At 41.6% G+C, this 24,592-nt stretch overlaps 1 protein-coding gene across 5 annotated transcripts in view; it reads left to right on the top strand.

Moving 5' to 3' along the window:
• The window catches only part of ZNF827 (zinc finger protein 827), a 149,227-nt gene that overhangs the window by 15,634 nt on the left and 109,001 nt on the right, over positions 1-24,592 (top strand). For 4 of the 5 annotated variants that reach the window (XM_005284283.5, XM_005284282.5, XM_005284284.5 and 1 more), the window contains exons 3-4: positions 12,236-13,246; positions 18,374-18,546. In XM_005284283.5, coding sequence (XP_005284340.1) covers positions 12,236-13,246; positions 18,374-18,546 — 1,184 coding nt within the window. The remainder of the gene's footprint in view (positions 1-12,235; positions 13,247-18,373; positions 18,547-24,592) is intronic. The other variant, XM_065597777.1, reaches the window with a different exon arrangement.

The raw sequence follows: 24,592 nt of genomic DNA, 5'->3' as shown, positions 1-24,592 counted from the left end.
CCTTTTGAGGAAAATTTAAAATGATCCAGCTCTGCTCAATTAATAACTCCAGTGCTTTACTGCCTTTTCCAATTGTCTTTAAACCAATTTCAGGCTTTCAATGGCTTTCAGAATTATTGTGATAACTGAAGTGCATTTGGTAGACCTTGATAATAAGTTGCAGTTATGATCAGAGAACTCTTAGCTTCATTGCAAATTGTTTGTGTGCAACAAGGCATGCTTATATACTTTTCTTACTTTTAGTCAGTCCTTTGTGCTATCTGAACTGACACTCACAACTTCCTCTTGTCCACCCTCTTTTTCAACTGGAAGGGTGACTGAAATCTAGTTGTCTTGACGACCCTGGCAGGTTTAAATGAGTGGCTGAACTCAAATAAGTTGAATGCATCGAGGTGCATTGAAGTTTTAATAACCTATAGCCTAAACAAATCACTTTAGTCTTGGCTGCTCTAAATTGCCCAGTACATAGAAGTGTGCTTATGCCTACTTTTGGCTGTAGGACCTGAAGGTGTGGCAAGGATTGCAATACATTTTAGGTGACGGAAGATGCACTTTGTTTCAGGAAGCAGTGAAAACAGCTATTGGTGCACCCATTTATGGAGCATTGGCAGGCCCCATGCAGGCTCTAATTTAGATGAAGTCAGAGACAATTGAAGGCACTGAGAGAATAGGCAGGAGATTCTGGGGAGTAAGCTTTTGGTGAAATCAATAGTAGAAATATAGATATTGTGCAAAACAGATTGGACCACCAGTTTTTATCTGATGTGGCTATCCAGTTAAGTCAGGATTAGAAGGCAAGATTTTTTATTAGAATCAGAACTTAGAAGACACATTTTGCAGAAATAGTACGTACACTAAACACCCCTCTCCAGTCTTTTCTCAGAAGGTCCATTTCTTGTGAATGGCCACTTCATAAAAACTAAGCTGCATAGGAACTCTCCCTCTTCTTTTGGTGTTTTCCACAGCCTTGACAGGAAGGAAGAATATAGTAACCTTAAGATCGATGCCTTGATCTATCCTGTTGGCAGATACATCCTCCAAAACATGTGTTTGGCTTGGGGAGTGAGCATGACAACTCCACAGCACCATTTACAAAAATGGCTTACAGACTTTTTAAAAACAGAAGGGAAATGTTGCTGGTATTACTTGAGCTGTTCAAGGCAGGGGCCTACCTCTCACCGTTCTTTCCTCTCCAAAAATGTGGATGTTCCATTTTCTGAGCCCTCTGACTCAGATTGCTATATTTAAGTCTTGTCTGGTCTCATGATCATTCCTCCTTTAAATCTCTGAGCTCCTCCCTCCCTCCCTCCCTTCAATGCATTGTCCTTCAGGGGATAAAAGAAATCCCTAAGATCAAAGATCATTGTTCCACCCCTTTACCTTCACATACCCTAAGCATGTGGTATGGTTCTTCCCATTTCATCAAATAGAAATATTCCCCCTAACTAGAATTCACATTCCACAAGCCTTAGATAAAACTGCATGCTGCTTTGCTGGTCGACACTATGGTGATACGGTCACTAAACCCTATTTTCCTCATTTGCTGTGTCTAGGGAGGACAACACACTGATAACACCATGGGATCTTGTCTGAACAAATTTGTGGTTATGACTTGTCTTTAGTCTAGGGTCTCTGAGGTGGCAGCTCATTCCTTAGAATCTGGCCATTGTGCAAGGTTCCGATCCATTTGAAAGTGGGCTGCCAGGTAACTGAGTCTGCCATCTGCAGATAGCCAGTATTCAGCCCTCCTCTATTTCTGCTCAAAATGCACCAATCTGGACTTTGGTTCTGTGGCTAATGTGAAACTTTTCAATGTGAACTTCATTAATGAGCAGCTAAAGTTCTTTCAGTATCCACAGGGCCAAATTCTTGTTCAAGAATGTCCCAAAACCATTGCAGGTCCCTCAGGGGCAAGCAGGAAAGATCATTCACTTGGCCATCACTTAAAACAATTTGACTCAGAACAGACACTGCGAAGATCTTGTATAGGCTGCAGATGTCAAGATCATATATCTAGGGATCCTTTTGGATACAGAGCCAGCTTTTCCAGACAGCTACGGATTAATACCCATATTGATGTGCTCTATGGGGGAGCTTAAATGGTCTTTCCCAGACAACTTCTGTTAGCAGCAAGACTCCAGTTTCTCCTCCTTAGATGACAAGGCTTCCTTGTGTGTTAGAGATGGCAGAAGTGTTGAGGTGGCAGCTGACATTATTTGCGTTTCAGGAAAGCCAGCATCTCTGCCAACCCTGGGATCTGACATTTCCTGATTGGAGCAACTTGTCACTGTACAAAGATGTTCAGAAGATGTCAAAGCAAAACACCTCCCCAAAAAGTAAACAATATTTTGTGTAACTCAAGAGAATCTTATCAAATTTAAAAGTTCTCTTTTCGTAGTAGCCAAAGGAAGGCGAAGATTTCAGTGGTCCACCTGAGTGCCCTGGTGTGTAAATGTACCCACCATTTTAAGTGTACAGTGAGGAATGTGATGCATTGCCACTTCAGCATGGAGAGACCATAAGGAGAGAATCCGTGTCCTCAAGTACGATCACCTTCTAGACAACTTCATGGGCCAGGTGGACTATCAAATCACTAGTGCTGACTGTAGTTTCAATGGGAAGTATAGGAGTAGTAATTGATCTCCCTCCCATTTGGACAGCTTCATAGGGCTTCATCAAAATCTCTATTTGACAGCTTGGCTGATTTAAGGGGACTCAGAGAAAACCCAGGCCCTTGGTAAAGGGCTTCCCAGTCATTAGTCTCAGGTTCGAAAAAGGTCTGGGTGGTTGATGCCAGCAAAGGTATTTGGATCCCAGTCACAGTTTATCTCTTTCTTCATATAAACAAGGTGAAATCTTTTGATCTATTAATGTACAGACAGGTTAGCTCTCTCAGGTAGGCACGTTCCTTTAAAGGTAAGTCAGTGAGGTCGCCATCTGGTGGTAAGGTTATGAAAGGTGTGTCCAAATCTAAATATCTATTGTGACGAACTGGGACTGTTCTTAATGTTTCCTCTGAATACTGTGCCTCAGTTTCCCCCATGCATTTCTTAAGTCTCTAGAGGGTGACATTGTTGCAGAGCAAAGGGCTGGTCTACACGGGGTGGGGGGGGGGAGGGGGATCGATCTAAGATACGCAACTTCTGTTCGTATCTAACCAGTATCTTAGTTCGACTTACCTGGCCGCCCTCACGGCGGCAAGTCGACCGCTGCGGCTCCCCCGTCGACTCCGCTTACTCCTCCTGCCAAGGGGGAGTACGGGCGTCAATTCGGGGATCGATTACTACCCGCCGATCCGGCGGGTAGTGTAGACATGGCCAAAGGGCCAGTGTGCATAAATGGCCGGCACTCTGTCTTCTGGCAACTAATGGCCGGGGCCCTTCCCCCCTGCAAGGAGATAGCTAAAGGTGTTGGAGACCAAAGTAATCAGGTGACCTCCTGGCCCAGGAAAGGAACAAAGCAGAGGAGGAGGGGCTGGAGGGGGAGTCAGTTTGGAGCTGGCTGGGGAAATGGAGGGGAGCCCAGATGGGGCTTGGGCTTCCCAACGGGGCTATGGTGTCCCTGGGGCCCCAAGATGGACCTAACTAAGGGAGTTTTGTTGTCTGTACCTGCAAGACCTGACTTGGACTGTGTGCCTGTCGTCTAAATAAACCTTCTGTTTTACTGGCTGGCTGAGAGTCACGGTGAGTCGCAGGAAGCTGGGGGTGCAGGGCCTTGCCTCCCCCACACTCCGTGGCATCTATTATGGGATGTTACTTCATAGGGCCTTAGTTATCTTTCAGCAAAGTTGGCTACTGTAGTTTACTCATTCCCCATTAAAACTAAAAGCATTAGATACCATGAGATATGTTGTGGGAGGAGTGGAATTTTTTGTTGCATTTTAGGTCTTTGAACTGCTCCTCTGTGTAGTTGGTTTCCATCAGCAGTACTAAGGGAGGTTTATTTCCTTTTGACTCTCTCAAAAGGAGATAAGGTCTTTTTCTCATTTTATAAACATCTGCTATCGTTGTCCACTATATCAGGTGGATAGTGGTCCAAGCAGGTATTGATAGCACTTTTTATAGCCTGCTCTTGTATGGCCTACAAGATAGTCTCCTTTGAAAATATTTTTATGGCATCTGACTGATCTCAGAGTGTTATGGTTAAAAAAGTTCTAGTGATTTCTTTGAGGTTTATAATGACAATTTAAACGAAGAATGGTAATAGAGCTGCTGTGTCTTGCCTTAAAATTGTGATTTTTTTTTCCTTTGGGGAAACCGTTATTTTAGAAGACATGGAGATGAAATATAGTCTCTCTCCCAGAGCTTTTCTCTCTATCTAATTGTGTTTATATTTGCACATATTTTAAATATGGGGGAGAAAGACAGAATGTAGGAGCAGTTGTTTTCTGGCTTTTTCCTGCTACTTTCTAGGTCACTCTACAAGGGAGACATTTGGTGTTAACCCCCTGGTTAGGGTACCGGCCACATTGATAAATCATTTTGTGATGAGGCCAAGAGTTGAATGGTCCTTAGATGAATCATCAGTGAACCAAAAGTTCCACTGAGAGAAGAGACAGACTTCCTGTGCGTCTTACCTATTATAGGTCACCAGTATCATGAGGGAACTGTGGGGGATGGTGTGCACTCCAGCATCCATATGCTGTTTATGCAACGGTGTCTTTTCAGTTTTATTTGGTGTTGTGAATGTAATACAGAAGCTAAGGCAGGCCTTTATTAAAATCATGATTTTTCTTCAGCATCCCTGTGGGAAAATCAACATTCTACTGCTCAGAATGTATAGTCTATTCCGAGACTGTTGTAAATGCCGTTCTGTGGAGGGGAGTTTCTGGAACTTCAGTGAGGAACGTATCCCCCACTCCATAGCAGTATCTGCAAGATTGGTACAGTCCAGTCTATGCAGAAACCCGTAAAAGTTCCCCAACTCCCAAAACTGCCTACTACGGTAGCTTTTATTATTCTAACTGGTCAAAAGGCAGCCTTTTTCAGCATTTCAAATGATAAAAAGTTGGTAGGCAATTTTTTGAGCTGGGTTGGACAACTTTATGGGATTCCATAAAATTAACTTCCCAGGTAGTTTTGATCATGTGGTTGCACAGCTACTATTCTTTAGCCCCATGGTTGCTGACTTTCTATCACACCTTGGTGTGAAATTAACAAAGATTCATGTGGAGTTGACAGCCACAGGCACACAGATAAAAGTGCCGCAGAATTAGCATGTGATCTTTTGGGGGAGGGAAGGGTTTCAGAGTTAACAATAACGTATTTGCAGGTAAGTTATTTACATTGTGAAGATATGTACTGTATTAGGAAAGCTGAGATATCCATTATTTTCTTCCATATATTTCCAATAGGGTTGCCAGGAGTCCGGTTTTCAACTGTAACACCCAGTTGAAAAGGGACCCTGGCGGCTCCAGTCAGCACTGCTGACCTGGCCATTAAAAGTCTGGTTGCAGGGGTTGGCAGGCTCCCTACCTGGCTCCGCACAGCTGCCAGGAAGGGTGATAAGTCCCTGCAGCCGTAGGCGCAGGGGTGGCCAGGGAGACTCCGCGTGCTTCCCCCACCCTGAGCGCTGGCTCTGCAGCTCCTGTTGGCCAGGAATTGCATCCTGACCCCTGCATTTCTGGCCCCAGCCAGAGCCCGCACCCCAACTCCTTTCCCCAGCCCAGTGAAAATGAGCGAGCGCATGAGGGTAGGTGAGAGCGAGCGACAGAGGGAGGGGGGAGTGAGTGAGCAGGGGCAGGGACTCGAAGAAGGGGCAGGGGCTGGGCAAGGGTGTTTGGTGTTTTGTGCAATTTGAAAGTTTGGCAATTCTAATTTTCAGGTTTGTATTAAATTCTGAGATACGATTTCCTTGTTGATTGATATAGTGCCCACTGAATGTGCTGTTTACAAGCATTGCTTTGAGTTCCTCTCCTCTCATTTCATGCTGGATCCCCTCCAATCTGGTTTCTATACTCTCCACTCCACTGACACTGTTCTGTCCAAGGTTTCCAGCGACTTTTTACTGGCTAAATTTCAAGCCCTCTGCTCCTTCATCCTTGGCCTCTGGCTGCATTTGACACTGATTGACAATCCTTGCCTTCTCAAAATCTTGCCCTTCCTCGTCTTCCATGACACCATCTTCTCCTGATTCCATTTCTTTTCCTTTCCCACTGTCCTTAGTTTTCCTCCCAGATCATCTTCAAGCTGATAATTTGGAAGTCATCTTCAATGCCTCCTTTTTTCTAACTGTGTCTAGGTTTTCCCATTTTGCCTCTAACGTTTTTGCAGTCTGATAATTTATTTCGATCCACACAGCTAAAGCTTGTAAGCTAAGGCTTTCTATTTGGCCTGTGTTGACTACTGCATCCTCCTCATCCCTGGACTCTCTGACATGTACATTACCCTACCTTTACTTCATCTATCTTGCCTTTCACTCTCCTGTGTGGCAAGCATGTATTGTATTGGTGCTAGAGAAACAATTCCAGCGGTTGATTTAGGATGGCTATGTCCAAGGCATAATTGACTGGGTTTTTTTCAGTTTTCAGAAATAAGTCTTTTTTTTTTTTAATTGAAGCTTGTATAATATCCACAGCAAATTTGAATGCACTGATACTTTTAAATAAAAAGGGAAAATACCCATAGGGAACAATCATAAAATATAATTTCGTAAGAACATAAGAATGACCATAATGGGTCTGACCAAAGGTCCATCTGGCCCAGTATCCTGTTTTCCGACAGTGGCCAATGCCAGGTGCCCCAGGGAATGAACAGAACAGGTAATCATCAAGTGATCCATCCCCCGTCGCCCATTCCCAGTTTCTGGCAAACAGAGGCTAGGGGCACCATCCCTACCCATTCTGGCTAATAGTCATTGATGCACCTATCCTCCATGAACAAAAAGAACTAATCTAGTCATTATTTCTGGTCATTAGGATTTGCCTTTGAATCTGATTTCCCCTCAAAGCAGAGTGTCACTATATTTTTTACAAGATGAATAAGTTAGTAAAGAGGGTTTGGCACTTTTACTGTTGCACATATTTGGGGTTCTATCGAAATATGCCTCATACTGAGCTAAATCAGTGGCAACAGTTGTCTAAGTATTTGGTTGGATTTTTCACACTGTTAGCAAGTTTAGGATGTACTTTGAGTGGCTCATTTCTGTCCTCTAATGGTGTAATCCTGAGACATGCTGAGCACTTACAACTTCCACTGGTGTAAAATATTGACAAACAATTCAAGAACCAACCCTACAAATGCTCTGTGTGTACAGAGCTCCCATGGGAGTCAGCAAAGAAGAATCTTTACAGGATCAGCCCCTTAATCTTTGACAAGGATAGAAACTTGAACAATTGTTGGATAATTTACATAGAAGTTAGTGAGATGCTTCAGCCAAATTCTGCTCCCACTGAAGTTAATGAGAATTTGGCCTAAAATTTAATTTAACTTATCCATTTGCAAAGTCCAGGCGATTTATACCCCCAAAACCAGAACTTTTTTTTCTAATTAAAAAAAGTTCAATACCAACCCTTGTGCTCATAAGTATCCCTACAGTAACAACCTATAGCGTGTATATGATGGAGATGGAAAAATTCAGTAAGGAAATATATTTTCCTTCCAAGTTTTCCAGGACTCCTCATAAGCAGTGAGTCAGATATGATTATGAGAAAATCTTGTGTCTCTTCAAATAGTGCTGTGTAAATTGTCCAACACAAATTCAAAATACAGCCAGATAGGCTCCCTGAGGATGGCACAATTCAAGCAGACCAACTCCAACTGTCAAATGAACATCCTGGATTCTGGGGAGGGAATTATGATTTAATTTGAAACCATAGGAAAATTGGTGGGTTCAGGTGCGTTTCTTTGAGTTTTCAGGTTTGCTCGAGCTCAGAGGGGCATGAATCCATAATGAACTAAACTCCTCCCCAACATGCATCTGCTCTCCTGTGATACAAAACCATCAGGCTTCAGAGTGCTGTTTTAAAACCAAAACACTAATGTTTAAAAGGAAGTTGAACTGTGTTCATGATAGGATTCAGATGCCAACTCTCAACATTAGCCTTAAAGTAAAGAGGACTTGATGCTGCAGTGACTGAGGGAAGTACTGAGAAGTGGAGAACTAGAACAGTGGCAGCGATTAGAGGAGATCCAGTTTCAGTGCACTGAAGGAGCTGATGGGTAAAAAATCCTAGTTGGTGTTGGGGGTAGAGATGCTGGGGAAGAACTTTCTCTCCACAGTCAGAGATGAGATTGGGATCTGGAGGCAGCCACATTGCAGTAGTTAAAGTAGAGTGAAACAGAAGAAGGAATTCTCGCTGCTCCAGCCAAATAGGAAGTGCTCATTGCAACACAGGGGCAGGGGGGGAGTTCCCCTTTAGTATAGGAAGGGGTGCTGCACTCCCTTCTAGTCCCCCTCACTTGAACCTCTGCAGGTGTGTCTTCCTAATGGGTGGAGTCAATGGAGAATGTATGTGTGATGTTGCACTCCATATGATTTTATGAAAATATGCTAATGAGTGTGAATATAATGTAACTGGATTATGCTTCATGCAAAAGGTCTCTTGTAAGGTATCTTTACAAAGCTTATAATCTACTGAGTGTGGTCATCCTATTTGTATAAATGTATCATTCTTGTATCTGAAACTAGAAATATGAAATATAACTCTGAGATCCTATTGTAATTATGCAAAGTGTGGGCCATTAATGGTGGTTTGGAATCTTGATGGCTCCCATCAACTAGGACAATTGATTGTAGATGGCTCTGTTTACTTGCAAGCCTTCCTGTGAGTCAGGCTGGGAAGAGTGAAGGATTGGAGTCTCACAAGACATGTGACCACATCACCTGGTACTGGAATCCACCTTAAACCTGGGGCTTTTCCATTTAGAAGGAGGGATGGGGATCCAAAGAGACAAAAGATTCTCGCCTTGTGCCAAAGCTATATAAGGGAGTGGAACAGAACAAAAGGGGCTGCAGTCATGAGAAATCCCCTAGCTACACCCTGAGCTGGAACAAGGACTGTACCAGGGGAAAGGATTGGGCCCAGACTAGGAAGGCATCCAGTCTGTGAAAGCAGCTTATTGAAACATCTCTGAGGGTGAGATTTTATCTGTATTCAGTTTTCTACTGTATTAGGCTTAGACTTGTGTGTTTAATTTTATTTTGTTTGGTAATTTACTTTGTTCTGTCTGTTATTACTTGGAACCACTCAAATCCTACTTTTTGTATTTAATCACTTTATACTTATTAATTAACCCAGAGTATGTATTAATACCTGGGGGAGCAAACAGTTGTGCATATCGCTCTATCAATGTTATAGAGGGAGAACAATGTATGAGTTTATCCTGTATAAGCTTTATACAGGGTAAAACGGATTTATTTGGGGTCTGGACCCCATTGGGAGCTGGGTATCTGAGTGCTGGAGACAGGAGCACTTCTTAAGCTGTTTTCAGTTAAGCCTGCAGCTTGTGGGGGACGTAATTCAGACTTGGATCTGTGTTTGCAGCAGGGAAGCGTGTCTGGCTCAAACAAGGCAAGGTACTGAAGTCCCAAGCTGGCAGGGAAAACAGGCTCAGAGGTAGTCTCAGCACATCAGGTAGGAGTCCCAAGGGGGTTTCTGTGATCCAACCCGTCGCGGTGTGTGCTGGGTGGAAGAGGGGAGAATACTACAGAAGCTGCTCTCTACTCCATTTCTCTCATTCACTGTCATCTCAGACACATACATAGTACAACTGTGTTGCTAGCCTTGAAAGGCTTCATTATGGTTCTGTGATCACAGATACAGGTACTTCCCCATCCCTTTTTGTTTTGAATAAGGGACTCTAACTTGGACAGTCCTATACGTGCTGGTGTCCCATTTCTCAGACATTGCAAATTTTCTCTGACAAGTGAAAACTAAAGAGGAGGATTGGATTGTGAAAATTTATTCAAGGCATTAATCTCTGTGGTTAGGGGAAAAAAAGTCATAAATGAGAAGGAAGAGTTGCATTACAGATTGGTAAAATGTGTTATTTAATTCATGTTGTAAAAGGCTGGTTGTAACTAGAAAGTATAGTGTGTGTAACAACAAAAATAGAGGATAGGGAGAAAACTATGTTTTTACACAAGGGCACAGATTTCTCTCAATCATAAGATAATTATATGGCCCCCATCACTGTGGAATCTAAGCGCCGCCCAACGTATTTGTGAAGTTGTGAAGAACTATTCTCACTATTTTACAGATGGGAAACTGAGGCACAGAGAGACACTGACTTGCCCAATGTCACACAGGATACGTATGATAGAGCAGGGACTTGAAGCAATGTCTTCCACAACCTAGGCTGGAACTCTAACCGCTGACTAGCATCATTCATCTCTATACATATCTACAGGGTATTGGCCCTGCCGTGCACCTTTTCCTTAATCCTGACGATTCATTCATTTTTCAGAGAACCATTCTAACCTTTTATTTGATCCTAGATAATGTCAAAATAATTGTATATGACATTTTTAATTAAAAAGTTTTGGACTTCTCTCACTTTAAAGCATGGGTTAAGTTATTGTCTGTAGTATCCTCTCCAAATTTTGGTGAAAATTTCCCAGGAAAGGTTATTGAGAGAACAACTGAATATGAAGACATCGGTCTTCATACATTTTCTATGGCAGTTTTTATTTAAATATCTGTTGGTTGAGGCTGCATGTGTGGATGAAAGGTGCAGTATAGTGCTAAATAGTAATTATTACCTAGTCATCAGCTGCTATCTAAAGTTTTTCAACTTGTTGGAAATGAATAAGGAATCAGGGACTATACAGTATGTACCATAAAATCCTAATAGCAGTGTCCATATTTAAAAAAAAATCCTTTTGTTGATTTGCAGTAGTATGATTTCTATAAAAAGAACAGGAGTACTTGTGGCACCTTAGAGACTAACAAATTTATTAGAGCATTAGCTTTCGTGGACTACAGCCCACTTCTTCGGATGCATACAGAGTGGAATCTGTATGCATCCGAAGAAGTGGGCTGTAGTCCACGAAAGCTAATGCTCTAATAAATTTGTTAGTCTCTAAGGTGCCACAAGTACTCCTGTTCTTTTTGTGGATACAGACTAACACGGCTGCTACTCTGAAACCTATGATTTCTATGACTCTTTCATACTGTGGGACATTCAGTCTAAAAGCAAGATATGCGAGAAAGGTATCTGGCAAGAGGAGATAACATAAATTTAATTCTAACATTGCTATTGTTCTTGACTACATTCTGATTGGCCAGCTAGATGGACAAAAATCTTTAGTCACATCTATATCTCTCTGAATAACCATTGTGAAGAAGAGCAATCCAGGGTCACCACACTTTAAACACTGCCAGTCAGCTCTCGAGAGAGAGAGACTAGATATGTTGGAATCACCTGTCAAGAAGAAATGTGGCTAACTGTACGAAAGAAACACTTTTCATTTGATAAAACAAAATTCTATTTAGTAAATTCTTTGTTTTAACTTTTAGGTCTTCCTTAAGATTGTTTGTTAAAGCAAGAAAATTTGTATGTTACGTTTCCTCTCTAAATAGCTGGCGAGATCAATACATTAGCTTGCAGTTCAAGTGTTACTGCTCCCCGCTATTCAGAAAAGAAACATCATGCATTACAGCAACAATTTTTTTTTTTTCAAAATAGGGCACAGTGCAGATTGGACTAAGATTAAAATAACTGTAGGCAACTACTTTTAATATGAGTGATTCAACACCTGGTCTGTTTTTTGAAGACATCTCTGCACTAAGCTTACAGAGTTTTAGGTACAGTATATAATACTCAAGGAGTCAAATACATCACTGCTTTAACATCACTGAAATTATAACATTGTGAGAAATTAGCGGCCTATGTTGGTTTAAATAATAGCAATATATAAATGATGCCCATGCTCTTGTCATGCAATTATACAGTTACACTGACTTAGCAAGTTTTTAAGGACTTACTGATAACAAGTCCATCATGCTTTCATTTTTATTCCACTATTTTCTTTTGTATTCCACTCTTTCATTCTTTTTTTTTTTTTTTTTCTGAAAGCTACCTCTTCTGGCTAGTCCAGATGCCAAACGAAAGCACTTGAGACAAATGTTTAGTAACTGTTCAAAATGCTCCAGCTGATGCAATTGTCCCTAGCATTCATTAGAATCTTGTTGAGGTGAGACAAGAACTGGAGGTATTAAGAGAAATTCACACACTTAGCATTAAGGACACATTAATATTTTGGAAATAAACTTGTTGTTCTTGGTATCCCACAGATGGTACTAGACAGGAGGAAGTGGAAGGTGAACTTAGTGAAGAAGAACACTGGTTTGGAAACTCTTCAGAGACTCCATCGGAAGCATCATATGGAGAAGTCCAGGAAAACTTCAAGTTATCTCTTGAGGATAGAATCCAGGCGCAGTCCACTTCCCCGGATACTTCTCTGGGAAGTGCAACTCCTAGCAGCAACACGCTGGAGCTGATAGCTATTGAAAATGAGACTTTAAGAGACACATTACAGAGCAAAGAACACCTTTCTCCTGATGTGTCATCTTTGTGTGAAGATGAGTCTCCTGGCCCAAATAAGCCACTGAGCAGTAACCTGAGAAGGCTTCTGGAGGCCGGTTCTCTCAAGCTGGACACTGCTATTACAGTCAATGGCAAGGTCGAGTCCCCTGTAAATGCTGGTTCAAATCTCTCCTTTTCTCCACCTTCTCATCATGCCCAGCAGCTAAGTGTTCTTGCCAGAAAGCTTGCTGAGAAACAGGAACAAAATGACCAATACAATGCAAGTAATCGGTTTATATGGAATCAAGGTAAGTGGTTGCCAAACTCAACCACCACCTGTGGTTTGTCCCCAGATTCAGCTATCCTGAAATTGAAAGCCGCAGCCAATGCAGTTCTTCAGGACAAATCACTTTCAAGGACTGAAGATACTATAAGATTTGAATCCTTTTCTTCACCTTTTAATTCTCAGTCTGCCAGCTCAACCTTAGCAGCTTTATCAAAGAAAGTTAGTGAAAGAAGCATGACTCCTGGGCAGGACCACCCACCTCCAGCCAGTTCTTTCCTTTCCCTGGCCTCAATGACCTCCTCAGCTGCCCTACTCAAGGAGGTGGCTGCAAGGGCTGCAGGCAGCCTGTTGGCTGAGAAGAAAAAGTCACTAGTTGCAGAGGATCCCCTGCAGATTTCAGAGATGAAGCAAGAGAAAGTAACTCCACCACAGTCTTTGGAATTATTGCTACTTCCAGTCCCTAAAGGAAGAATTTCTAAGCCCACTAATACAGGTACAGACCCTTATCTTAACCATCAAGTAAGGCATGTTTTTTTTGCTCTAGATTTATTTAACTCTTCTTCCCTGGTCTGGTTTGTATTGTTTCCACCTATTATGAAAATAAGAACAAAATAAACAATAGGATAGCTTTTAAACTACCATTTGAAGATCAAACCTTCACAAATGTTTCCATATTTGAAAGGTAATGAGTGTACAGTTCAATACATTTTTTTTATTCCATACAAATGTATTTTTTCCTCACCAAGTTCAGAATAGGTCCACACAAGAAATATTTAATGGGGAAGATGAAAGAATCCCTGTCAGGGAGCTCGTGGTATCAGGGAACATGTACAAAACCAGTGCTTTTGAAATATTGGACAAGGGAGAATTTTCCCTCCTGCTGTCTCTGTCACAAATGGACTTTTGTATAATCGCTTACTACCCTGTCCTAATTTACCAGAGTATATTATTATGTTGCCACTTTTCATTAAAATTTTCTGCAGAACCACGAACAAATCTCTCATGTTCATTCTTTCACAATTCTTTGTCATAAAAAAATAGAAGAAAATGAACTGCTTTTTCCTAATTCTGCTCAACAAAACCCGCTTTATACTTCTTGGCCCACCCCCTCCCTCTTCCTCTCCTAGTTCTGTCAGCATTCTAAGATATAGGCCTATTGCAAACTGTACTGCTAACAAAAGAAATCAGGAAAGAATGTGGGGAATTACATTATTTCAATTATCCAAATGAGCAATATTTTCTTGTACATACTGACATTTGTTTTTTAAAAAATTGTATGCATCACATGTTCATGTTTCCATGGAATTTAGGTGTTATCTTGCTAACAATGAAATTCTGATAAATAGGATGAGGAAGCTGGTCAAAAGCCTTCACAAGATAAAAGGCTTGGGTGTTAGTTTGTTAGGGATTGTCTACATGGCAAAGTTTTAGCAGTATAGTAAAACTGATATAGTTTTTTGGACACTTTTATTCCTGCATAAAAGAGGTTTTTTTCAGGTAAGTTTATGTTACTTCGGAAGGGGTTTACATTAAATTATACTAGTGTAAATGTATTGATTTAAATTCACACCTTAATGTTATAGTGGTATAACTTTCTCACATAGACAAGCCTTTAAAGAGAGGGGATAGCAAGGATTCGGTTAAATTTAATATAATACACGATTCCAAAAATGTTAATATTATCTGCTTATTTACTGCATGTGCAAAAGGCGTTCACATGATTTGTTACTTGATAAGAAAGAGTAATGCAGAAGAGAAACTTTTTTATTGTAGTAAAATCCAACTTCTATATGTTTGGCTAACGAATTGTGAATTGTGGAATCTTATCTGTACACCTTGAAAAAGAGGAGTGCAGTCTAAGTCTATATGCAGTGCTGGCAATTCATAATCTGGCTGTGATGCAGTGAAATCTCTAGTGTCTACTCTGCTTAAGACACAGGAATGCTGAAAGGCTATTGGGAGCATGTTACCTCAGGGCCTTGGTAATCATGAAACAATCATTTTTCTTTGCTTTATATATAAAAAATATGATCAGTTTATATGTACTGGGCCTTCACCAACCTCAGTTGGCATCCAAACAAACTTTATCCTGATAGATTAATAACAAAGATATTTGTTGAATTCTAGCTCCCTTTCTGACATGTTCATTAGTTTTTGACTGGAAAGGAATTAACCAAATGAAAATAAGGGACCAAGAAAAGCTATGAGATAGGGTATTTGGATTTTGAAGGAATTTGGTTCTCTGTAATCATTCTTTCTGCTGTAGAGACGTACAACTTGCAGAAAGAGGTCACTGTTGTGTGACTTTTGAGCAGTAGACATTACAGTACTCCTCTAAAATACTGAGTTGGGCACTTGATCATGTATATTTGCTATGAAAATAAATGTCACACATTCCTTTGATTCTTTTTGCAGCCATAGTTTTATGGAAGTAATTCTTTTTGCAGCCACATTTTTATGGCACTGAAACCATAATATGATATTTCATTTTATAAAGTTTTGTCTGTTTGTGTGGGCCTTCTCTTGAGGACATGCTTGTGTTGCCAGTAAAATAAACATATTTTCCCTGAAGGCACTGATTGGAAGATTTTGCCATATATTTTATAGTTGAAGAAAGTCTGCTTCCAGTTATTATGAGTCAGCTTCTTTCATCAGCAATGAAGATATCCGTGATAGCCAATGGTCACTGAGATCAACTACTAGATATTGAAAAAAATAAGGAGGCAGTAAAGGGGGAAATATGCTTATAAAAAAAAAAGGCACTCTTACCAGGCCTACAGCATGAATTAAGCTCTGAGTTCATAAACTTTTTTTAGTACATAAGGAGCAATAGCACATCAGACTGTAGTCTTGTCAGAGCTCATGTGCTAACCTTAGTTAGGCCTGATCATTACTTGAATGGGAGATGCTCAGTAAAGCTCAAGATGGTTCAGGAAGAGACTGAAGTGGGACCCACTAAATCACTGTAGCAGCAGTGTCATGAAACATTTTAAAGTTGGTATTGCTGTCTTTTGGATGAAATGTAAAATGAAGTCCTGACCTATGTTCCCTCTAAAGTGCATGCATGCGCAGTGCACACTGCACTGAGGGGCGTGGCCACAGGTGGGCCTGGAAGATGGCAGTGGGTGAGGTGGAGAGAGGTGATGGGGGAGCTTGGGGCATGCCGGGCTGCGGCGGGGCCAGACACCTCTCCCTCCCAGCTGCGTGGCTGCTGCAGCGGGGCTAGACGCCTTCCCCCTGCCAAGTCCCGGGGTTGCTGTGGTGGGGCGAGGCTCCTCTTCCCTAGCCCCGGAGCTGCTGTGGCGGGGCAAGGTGCCTCTCCTCCCCCCCGCCCCCCACCCACCCACCCCACAGCCCTGGGGCTGCTGTGGGGGGAGAGGGCTGTGGGGAGTCCTCTCTCCCCGTTACACTCCTGGGGCAACCTGCACCCTGAGCCGGAGCCCTCACCCCCTGCACTCCAACCCTCTGCCCCAGCCCTGAGCCCCCTCCCACACTCCGAAACCCTCAGCCCCATCCCTGCTACACATAAACTCTATACTGGTGCACATAACAAAATTCATTCCGCACATGGATGGGAAAATTAGAGGGAACATTGGCCCTGACTCCCTGTTTAAGATCCCATGCCACTTTTGCAAGAATGAGTGTTAGCCCCTATGCCTAGATCAAATTCCCATTTAAGCAATAAACACTTTGCATGGAACACGTACAACAGTCTTCCTGATTTTCAGTTGGATTCAGTGAGTCTGATTCTCCTCTCACATCAGTTTTACAGTCATGTAGCTCCATAGAATTAATTGGAGTTGTTCCTGATTTTACATCAGTATAAGTGAGAGGTGACACCGGCCCAGTATTCTTTGCTTCTTATGCTAAAGCATTGTGTAGTGTTATAAGCAACTCTTGTGTTCCACCCCAGAAATGGCTGCATTGTTGTGGTGGATCACACAATTCCTGTATATTAGGAATTCTCATTGTTATCAGCGGAGTTTTACTCGCTCACTCCAGTTCTGGGTTTGGCCTAAAGTAATGTGCAAAATTGCTGGTAAGCCACCTTGTTTATAGACCTATTATTAATGGGTTAGAAAATAGGTGATAGAACATGCTACGTTTATTTCTGATTCCCTTCTGATGATAACCAGTTGCTGAAAAGGAGACATGATAGAAGGAAATGACTTGATAAGTAAAAAATGCTACTAATATATATTTCTGTAGTTTGTCTCTTACCTTTTATAAAGAAATAAGGAAAGACATGAAAAAAGTGAAACACTAGCAATTATGGTGTTGGTTTCTGCTGACTTTTCAAAGATGCAATGACGGAGCAATTTAATAATATATTGAGTGTGATAGAAATTCTACTCATGAAGTTTCTGAAGCTGCAAAACACACATTGAAAATATACTCTTTCTCTCAGGCTTGTTGATTAGGTCAGAAGGACTATGTAATCAGATGAATTATATTTTTGTCTCCTACCAGCTAGTAGGAATTATACTGAAACATATTACAAAATCATTCTGGAGGTTTTATTAGTTGGTTTCCAATCACAGGAAATGTTAAATTTCATGAATTCTTGCAGGTAGAAAATAGCTGATGAATACATTAGATAATGACCTGAAATAGTCTGGAAATAATTCCAAATAGCAGGATAGACACTACTAACTTCTGGATTTTCAGAAATAATCAAACTGCCTTTTAGCAATCATAAAAATTGTCTTCTAATTCAATGACAACCCTACAAACTTCCTCGTAATGGGCAGAGGCATTTGTAGTGAGATGTCAGAATGTTTTATTGTGTCACGTCAACAACAAAGAATCTCCCTTACCCTTCGCCTGGTGATTATTCCATACTTAGTAGATAAATTATATTTGCTTGACAAATACAAACATTTTTCCTGGGCCTTGGTTGCCATTCCCTCTTACAATGGACGATACTGTGCAAAATAGTGTCCAAATGTCTAGAAAAAGGCAGTAGGTTTAATGCACTAGGAAACAGAAACAGGATAGAAAAAGAAAAATATCCCATGACCCTAAGACCACCTGACGACTGAAGTGGCAGCAGCATCTGCTTGAGCCATAAGTAAACAAGTTCAACAGCAGGGATTCTGAAATCACTCAGTTCTGGCCTTGAGCGTGTTAGGTTTATGACGCCAGCATGGTTTTTGATTAAGACGTGTGAATTCTGTATTTAATATCTTCTTTTTTCATTATCCATCAAATACTGGAATTCATCACTTTTAAAATCAAGAGTTAAGCATTTTTCCCTGATCAAGCTGATAGTGGATAGGAAATTTGGCCACCGAATGATGTTTGTGAGAAGTACAGGGCCAGGTGAGGAAGAGTAGCATCACCTACTGGCTATCCAATGAGTTTTTGAGACTTCAACTTGATAAATGAATCTTAAATTACAGCTCTTAAGAGGGAGCATAACTAGATTAGGGAGGTCTGAATATGGAAGAAGAGGAATTGAAACTTTTGGTGGGTGTTGGTGTTTAACCAGTACTGTGTCTGTCTTTGCAGATGAAAATCTAAAGTTGTAAAATGATATTTGGGTATGTTTGAGGGGAAAGTATTCTACCAGTCAGTGGCTGTAAAGGACCTTCTCTTTTTCTTTTCTCCGTCCACTAAGCCTCAGAAGAAGAAGGAGGAAAACCTTTTCAGTGTCCAATCTGTGGGTTGGTTATAAAGAGGAAGAGTTACTGGAAACGACACATGGTGATTCATACAGGTTTAAAAAGTCATCAGTGCCCACTCTGTCCATTTCGCTGTGCACGCAAGGACAATCTCAAATCACACATGAAGGTAAGGGCAGTGTTTACTGACAATGAAGAGATTGGCTCAGTGAGCAAAAATATATAGAAAAGAAACTATCTGGTTAAAAATCACACAATTAAAAAAAAAAAACTCATTTCCATACCTGTGCTACTAATAACATCTTATTAAAAATGAAAGCACAAAAAGTTTTAGATTTTAAAATTTCAGTTTGTTTGCCTTTTGGTATAATTTGGGCAATGAAAACAGACTGGTCAGTTTCACCTTCCGGCTCTCCTTTATGGGCACTACAATGCTGTAAAGTTTGGTTTGCAGGCATTTCAGGGGAATGTTCAAAACCAAAACAATAACTGTTTTCACTGTAATATGCTTTTGTAAAGAATGTTTTTATTAACTTTAGGTTTTATTTATTATACACAACTTGTATTTCAAGCCTAACCTACCTGAAGATTAAATATACATGTTAAACTGGCAAAAATGAACAAATTCAACAAAGAAACTTAATGGAAAGGCAGTAAAGTGCTGCAGGGGTTAAAGAATATGGTGTGATGGTTCTTGTGTACCATAATGTGTGCTTCAATGCATGGACACCGGTGAAGTGAATGTTGGTAAATGAAGATGAATGGTGAATTGAAGATGGGCTTTGGCTCATCCAGTCTCTATATAAAATTACTGAACAGAACCGCTAAGTTTCCTTCATTGGCATACTTGACCTGTTATAGTAGCAGTACAATTTTTTGTTTGTCTGAATTATTTGTTTGTAGTTATTAACACAGATAAATATGTTTAAAGTACACAGGGAAATATTGGGCTTTTAGGCATGATATGTTACAGCATTTGTTACGTTAAAACGTTTTAGAACACTGGGCCAGATTCTGATCTCACTTACACCAGAACAACTATTTACTTAAGTGGAGTCATCTTGATTTACACTTGTCATGGTTACAGGGCTAGCTGCACTTCTCTTCCCTCTCCAATCTCGGAGTGCACCGCCTCAGGTCTCCGACCTTGTGCCTTTACATCTCCTGAAGTGGAACCAGGCAATTCTCCCACTCTTAGACAGGGTCCTGGGCTACAGTACCCTGTGTATCGATTGTGCTTACCTGGCAGGTCTAACCGGATTCAGTACCTGTAGTTCTTTGGGAGTCAGTGACCAGTGGTAAATACAGTGACCAGACAGCCTTCTCAAACAAAAATATTCTTTAATCTTAAGAGTAGAAACAAAGCATAGCATAAGAGAGAGAAAAAAGGGGATTTTAAACAATAAACAGCCTATATGCAGATCTGTCTTACCTAGAGGCTTGTCAGCCCTTCTTAAAAACCCTAGGCAGGCCTCTCTTTATGATCTCCTGCGAACAATTCTCCCTTCCCTAGAGAGAGAGTCACTTTTAATCCCTCTGAGAAGTCCTCTGTTTCAGTTTCTGGGGCCTTTAGGTTCTCCTTTGTTTACCAGATGGATCCCCGGTTTTGACAAGCTCTTCTGGTGAAATTAGCCGAGGGTCAGAGGTAGGACATCAAAGTGAATGAATGGTTCTTGCACTGTCTCTTAATTGTTGGTTGCTGGGTGGCTATTTGAAGCCATGCTACTCTTTCCTACCTACGGGGTATCAGCCTCTCCTTGAATTATCTCTGTCTTCATACAGTAAAGTCCCTTACAACAATCAGACAAATATACAGATCATAGAGTATTCTATGCAATAATGTGGTGATGATTTTATGGAAACTTTTCTGTAACACAGATTAAAAACATTAAACTGTCCAATAGCCATTTTTCAAAATTTGTCTTCAACAAAAATGTTCAAAGTAACAAAAAATACCAAGGAATTAATTAGGTAAAGCAGAGTCCTCAAAAGAAATCTGACAGCACCAAAAATTATTTTTAGTTGCTCTGCTATATATTGAGAAACAGTGTTTAACCAAGTCAAGCTATGCATGAGCAGAAAAATTGCAATTACATTGACAACTAGCATGCCAGTTTTATCCCAATGTCAGTTAAAACAATGTTTTTATAAATCCATAAAAGCAAAATTGTAATAGAAATTACAACTGATCCTAGCTGTGTGCACCTTTATGATACAAACCCTAGCTTGTGACAGTATCACAACTGAGAGTTGCAGGGTTTATATAGGTTATATTGTCTTAAAATGCTTTCAGAACAAATCGATAAGCAGTACAGTAAAGGACTTATGAATGCAAGGAGTATATTTAAATTCTTGATCATAACCATTGAGACAAGTATTTATATTTCTGTGTGGTGGGTTAGGAATGAAATAAAAAACAAACCCTGAATTAGAATTTTTATAAATATGATTAACCCTACCACCACCACCACTATATGCACACACTTTTCTCCAGCGCTAACAACATTTTGAAGAAGACTTGGTTACATCATTGCTTTCTCTAATATGTTTACATGTGAGAAGCGTCCATACTGCCAAACCAAGGGCCACTTAGATATAAAATTACTTTAGTTCATAATGACGGTAGAGCAGGGGTGGGCAAACTATGGCCCATGGGCTGGATCCCGCCCGAGGGATTGCCACCCCCGTGGCACTACGGGCTAAGGCAGGCTCCCTGCCTGCCCTGGCCCCACACTACTCCCAGAAGCGGCCGGCACCACGTCCCTGCGGCCCTTTGGGGGGGGGACGGACTGGGGGGGACAGAGGGCTCCATGCTCTGTCCTCACCTGTGGGTACCTCCTCCGTAGCTCCCATTGGTTGGGAACGGGGAACTGTGGCCAATGGGAGCTTCGGGGGAAGGTACCTGCAGGCGAGGGCGGCACACAGAGCCTTCTGCCCCTCCTCCCCCAGGGGCTGCAGGGACGTGGTGCTGGAAGCGGCACAGAGCCAGAGTAGACAGGGAGCCTGCCTTAGCCCTGCTGCATGCTGCTGCCACCCCTGAGCCGCTCAAGGTAGGCGGCGCTGGGCTGGAGCCTGAACCCTTGCCTTGAGCCCCCTCCCACACGCCGCACTTCCTCCTGCACCCGAGCCCCCTGCCACACTCTACACCCCTCCTGCACCTCAACCCCCTGCCCTGAACCCCCAACCTTCTGCCTTGATCCCCCTGCCCTGAGCCCCCTGCCGCACCCCTCCTGCACCTCAACCCCCTGCTGCACTCCACACCCCTCCCTGCACCCCAGTCCCCTGCCCTGAGCCCCCTTGTACACTCTTCACCCCTCCTGCACTTCAACCCCTTGCCCTGAGCCCCTTCCTGCTTACCGCACCCACTCTCACACCCCGCACTCCCTCCCACACCCCAACCCCCTGCCCCAGCCCTACATTCATGGCCCTGCATGCAATTTCCTCACCCAAATGTGGCCCTCAAGCCAAAAAGTTTGCCCACCCCTGCACTAGAGGGTGGTGTTGAGTAGCCACTAATCTGCCCTGAGGCTGGTCTCATGGATAGTCCCACAAGGTCTCACTCTGACACCCCTTCTGCTCATGTGTGTGTGAGGTCTTTATGGGTTCAGATGTGATTCAAAGTGTTGATAGTGATCTTTAAAATCCTTTATGGCTCAAATAACTTGTATCTGTAAGCCTGTATTTCCCCCCCATTTCACCATAATGCGTGAGATCAACTGACATGTACTTGAACAAAGTGTTCCCAGATTTAAACCTCTGCAGGTTGGTGACAGAGTGTTCTGAATGGAGGGGCCCTCAACTCTGTCATTAATTCCTCCTTTGTTCTAACAGAGTCTGCATATCAGTATGAAGTAAAAGTCCATTGGTTTTCTCTTTATTTTAAGTGGGTGAGTATAGGGACGTGTTAAGTTTACTCCTGGTTTGTAGGATGAAGTGTATCTACTAGGGATTAATATTGATTAACTTGGTGGGGATTTAAAAAAAAACAATGTTCATACACCCTGAGTCAATTGTAAGAGATGAGATTTTATACATGAATCAACAAGTAAAATAAACTGGAGCAAATTACAGCCCCCTTATCCATGATATAGAAGTGAGGCCTGCAGACTGCAAATATCAGCACTCAAGACAGTGTGATGTCACAGGTCAAAATGGACCATTACATAGTGGGAACTATGGCCTTCACTGGTCACACCACCCTATTAGAGATAAGGGCCTACAAGGATTGTATGGGCCACATTCGGTCTCACATGCTCACTTTGGCAGTCTCTGGTTTACGGGTACATTCAAATGATCAGAATTACAGTAAAAGAGTTTGGAAAATATTTTCTGTTGATAGTTCAGTGACATTGGGGCTTGAGATATATTTATATATATTCTCTTTTGAGTAGGCCCCTGGTAACAATGTGGTGCATCAGGGAGGACAAAATCAAGATGAATCCAAACTGCATGTGTGGCTGGTAAGGGGGATAGAGAATATAATGTTTGATAAAGTCACTGGCACCCTGCCAGAATGACATGAGTTTTCTTTGGTGACGGGGTAAGCTGATGACAAAAGAGGCACAGATTTATTTTACCACAATAGAAAATGTTTCCTTAACCCTCTCTATTTAAAAAAAAAAAAAAAAAAGTGTTTCCAAAAACAAAAGTACATAGACATAAAATACGAACAAAAAAATAAAAACAAAACCAAAAGAAAAATTACATAGATAAGGGTAAAACAAAAACTAAAGCTGTTAATCAGAGGCACAGTATACTTTCTCTTGCTGGAGATTTCACAGCCTTTCAGTGTCCTATCATTCCTCTGAAACTACTTTATCTTACTCTGGCAGATAGGAGTCTCTCCTCTTTATCCTACACAAACTGTTGCCACTAGCCACACCCATTGAGTCTACTATAAATTCAGGCTAAATCCCTGGCTGCAGCCAAGATTGTATGCCATCTCCAGGGCCTGTGGTTTCTAGAACAAAAGAATGACTCAAAAATGAAGTCTGTAATGGAATGGATTTGTTTGTCAATCTGCACCATCTGCTCAGACAGGATTCCATCAAAATCCAACCCTTTTTTGTATAAGTGTGTTGAGAGATTTGTGTCGTGTTTTATGTTCAGTAGAGCAGGATGGCAGACAGGATTGTTCAAAGCATTAGTCTATTGCAGTCTTCACCCACGGTCATCAAAATCTAGGAGCCTTTTCTTAATTTTGTTTCTTATGGCAGCATAGCCTTGAGTCACACTACCTTTACCCTCCTCTAGAATTCTAGATGTTGTGCACCTCGGGAATCTGAGTTTTGATTTTTATTAGTGACTTGGAGGTGTTTGCTTAGGGCATCTTTTTTGCCTTTTCATTTCTTAGAAAATGAGTTTGATAGCTTTATGTTAACTGTCATGACAATGAGTTTGGACCAGAATACAACATTGCAAGGAGCAGAGCACTTCTGGTGTCTTGACTCCAGCTATACAACATGTAACTACAGGGTACTGGACTGATTCTAACCCTGACCGTGTTCAGCTTTATACCTACCCTTTTGATAAAGTTTTATCCAAGGATCCCTTTCCACCACCAACTTGCAACTGGAGGCAAGGAAGTGAAAGGCAGGAAGGAAAAATACCCACAGGTGCCTTTTATAAACAAGGGAGGCTGTGAGAATATGGTCATGTAGGGCACACACATTTTTTTGTTTAATAGTTGTATGACATATGGATTCCATAATGATACCCATAGAAAAACCTAAAATAGATTCAGTACAGAAGTGTACACTAAAACTAGTTTTATTCACCTGGGATGGGACAAAAATCATTCATAACCCAAAGTTTCAGTCCTTATGCTTGGAAGGCCTATCAGGCCTGCTCCCAGAAACTCAGGACTCATTTCTGGTACTACAACATGATTTAAACTGGTGCTACACCTGTGGAAAGTGATGTTGACTGGCATAAGGATGGAACAAAGGATTCTGAAGAGAAAAAAAAAAAGGCAACAAAAATGACAGTTTGTGAGCCCTTCTCTGTCTGGGTTTAATATACAACTGGAATTTATTTTCCCAATTTAAAAAAGATTATGTACTTATTTTGAAATGGCAAAAAATAACATAAGGGAGAGTGATAATCTGGGAATAAAATCTCAATTTTTTCAATTTCCCCTGGTAGGTAGGTATGGATGAAATTCACCTCAGAACACTGCTGCAGGCTTCAGGCACCCAGCTTCCGGCCACTCCATA

This window comes from Chrysemys picta, chromosome 5 (genome assembly GCF_011386835.1).
Source record: "Chrysemys picta bellii isolate R12L10 chromosome 5, ASM1138683v2, whole genome shotgun sequence".
In the NCBI taxonomy this organism is placed as follows: domain Eukaryota; kingdom Metazoa; phylum Chordata; order Testudines; family Emydidae; genus Chrysemys; species Chrysemys picta.
The sequence above is the reverse complement of the archived record's forward strand: the minus strand, read 5'-3'. Positions and strand labels throughout refer to the sequence as shown.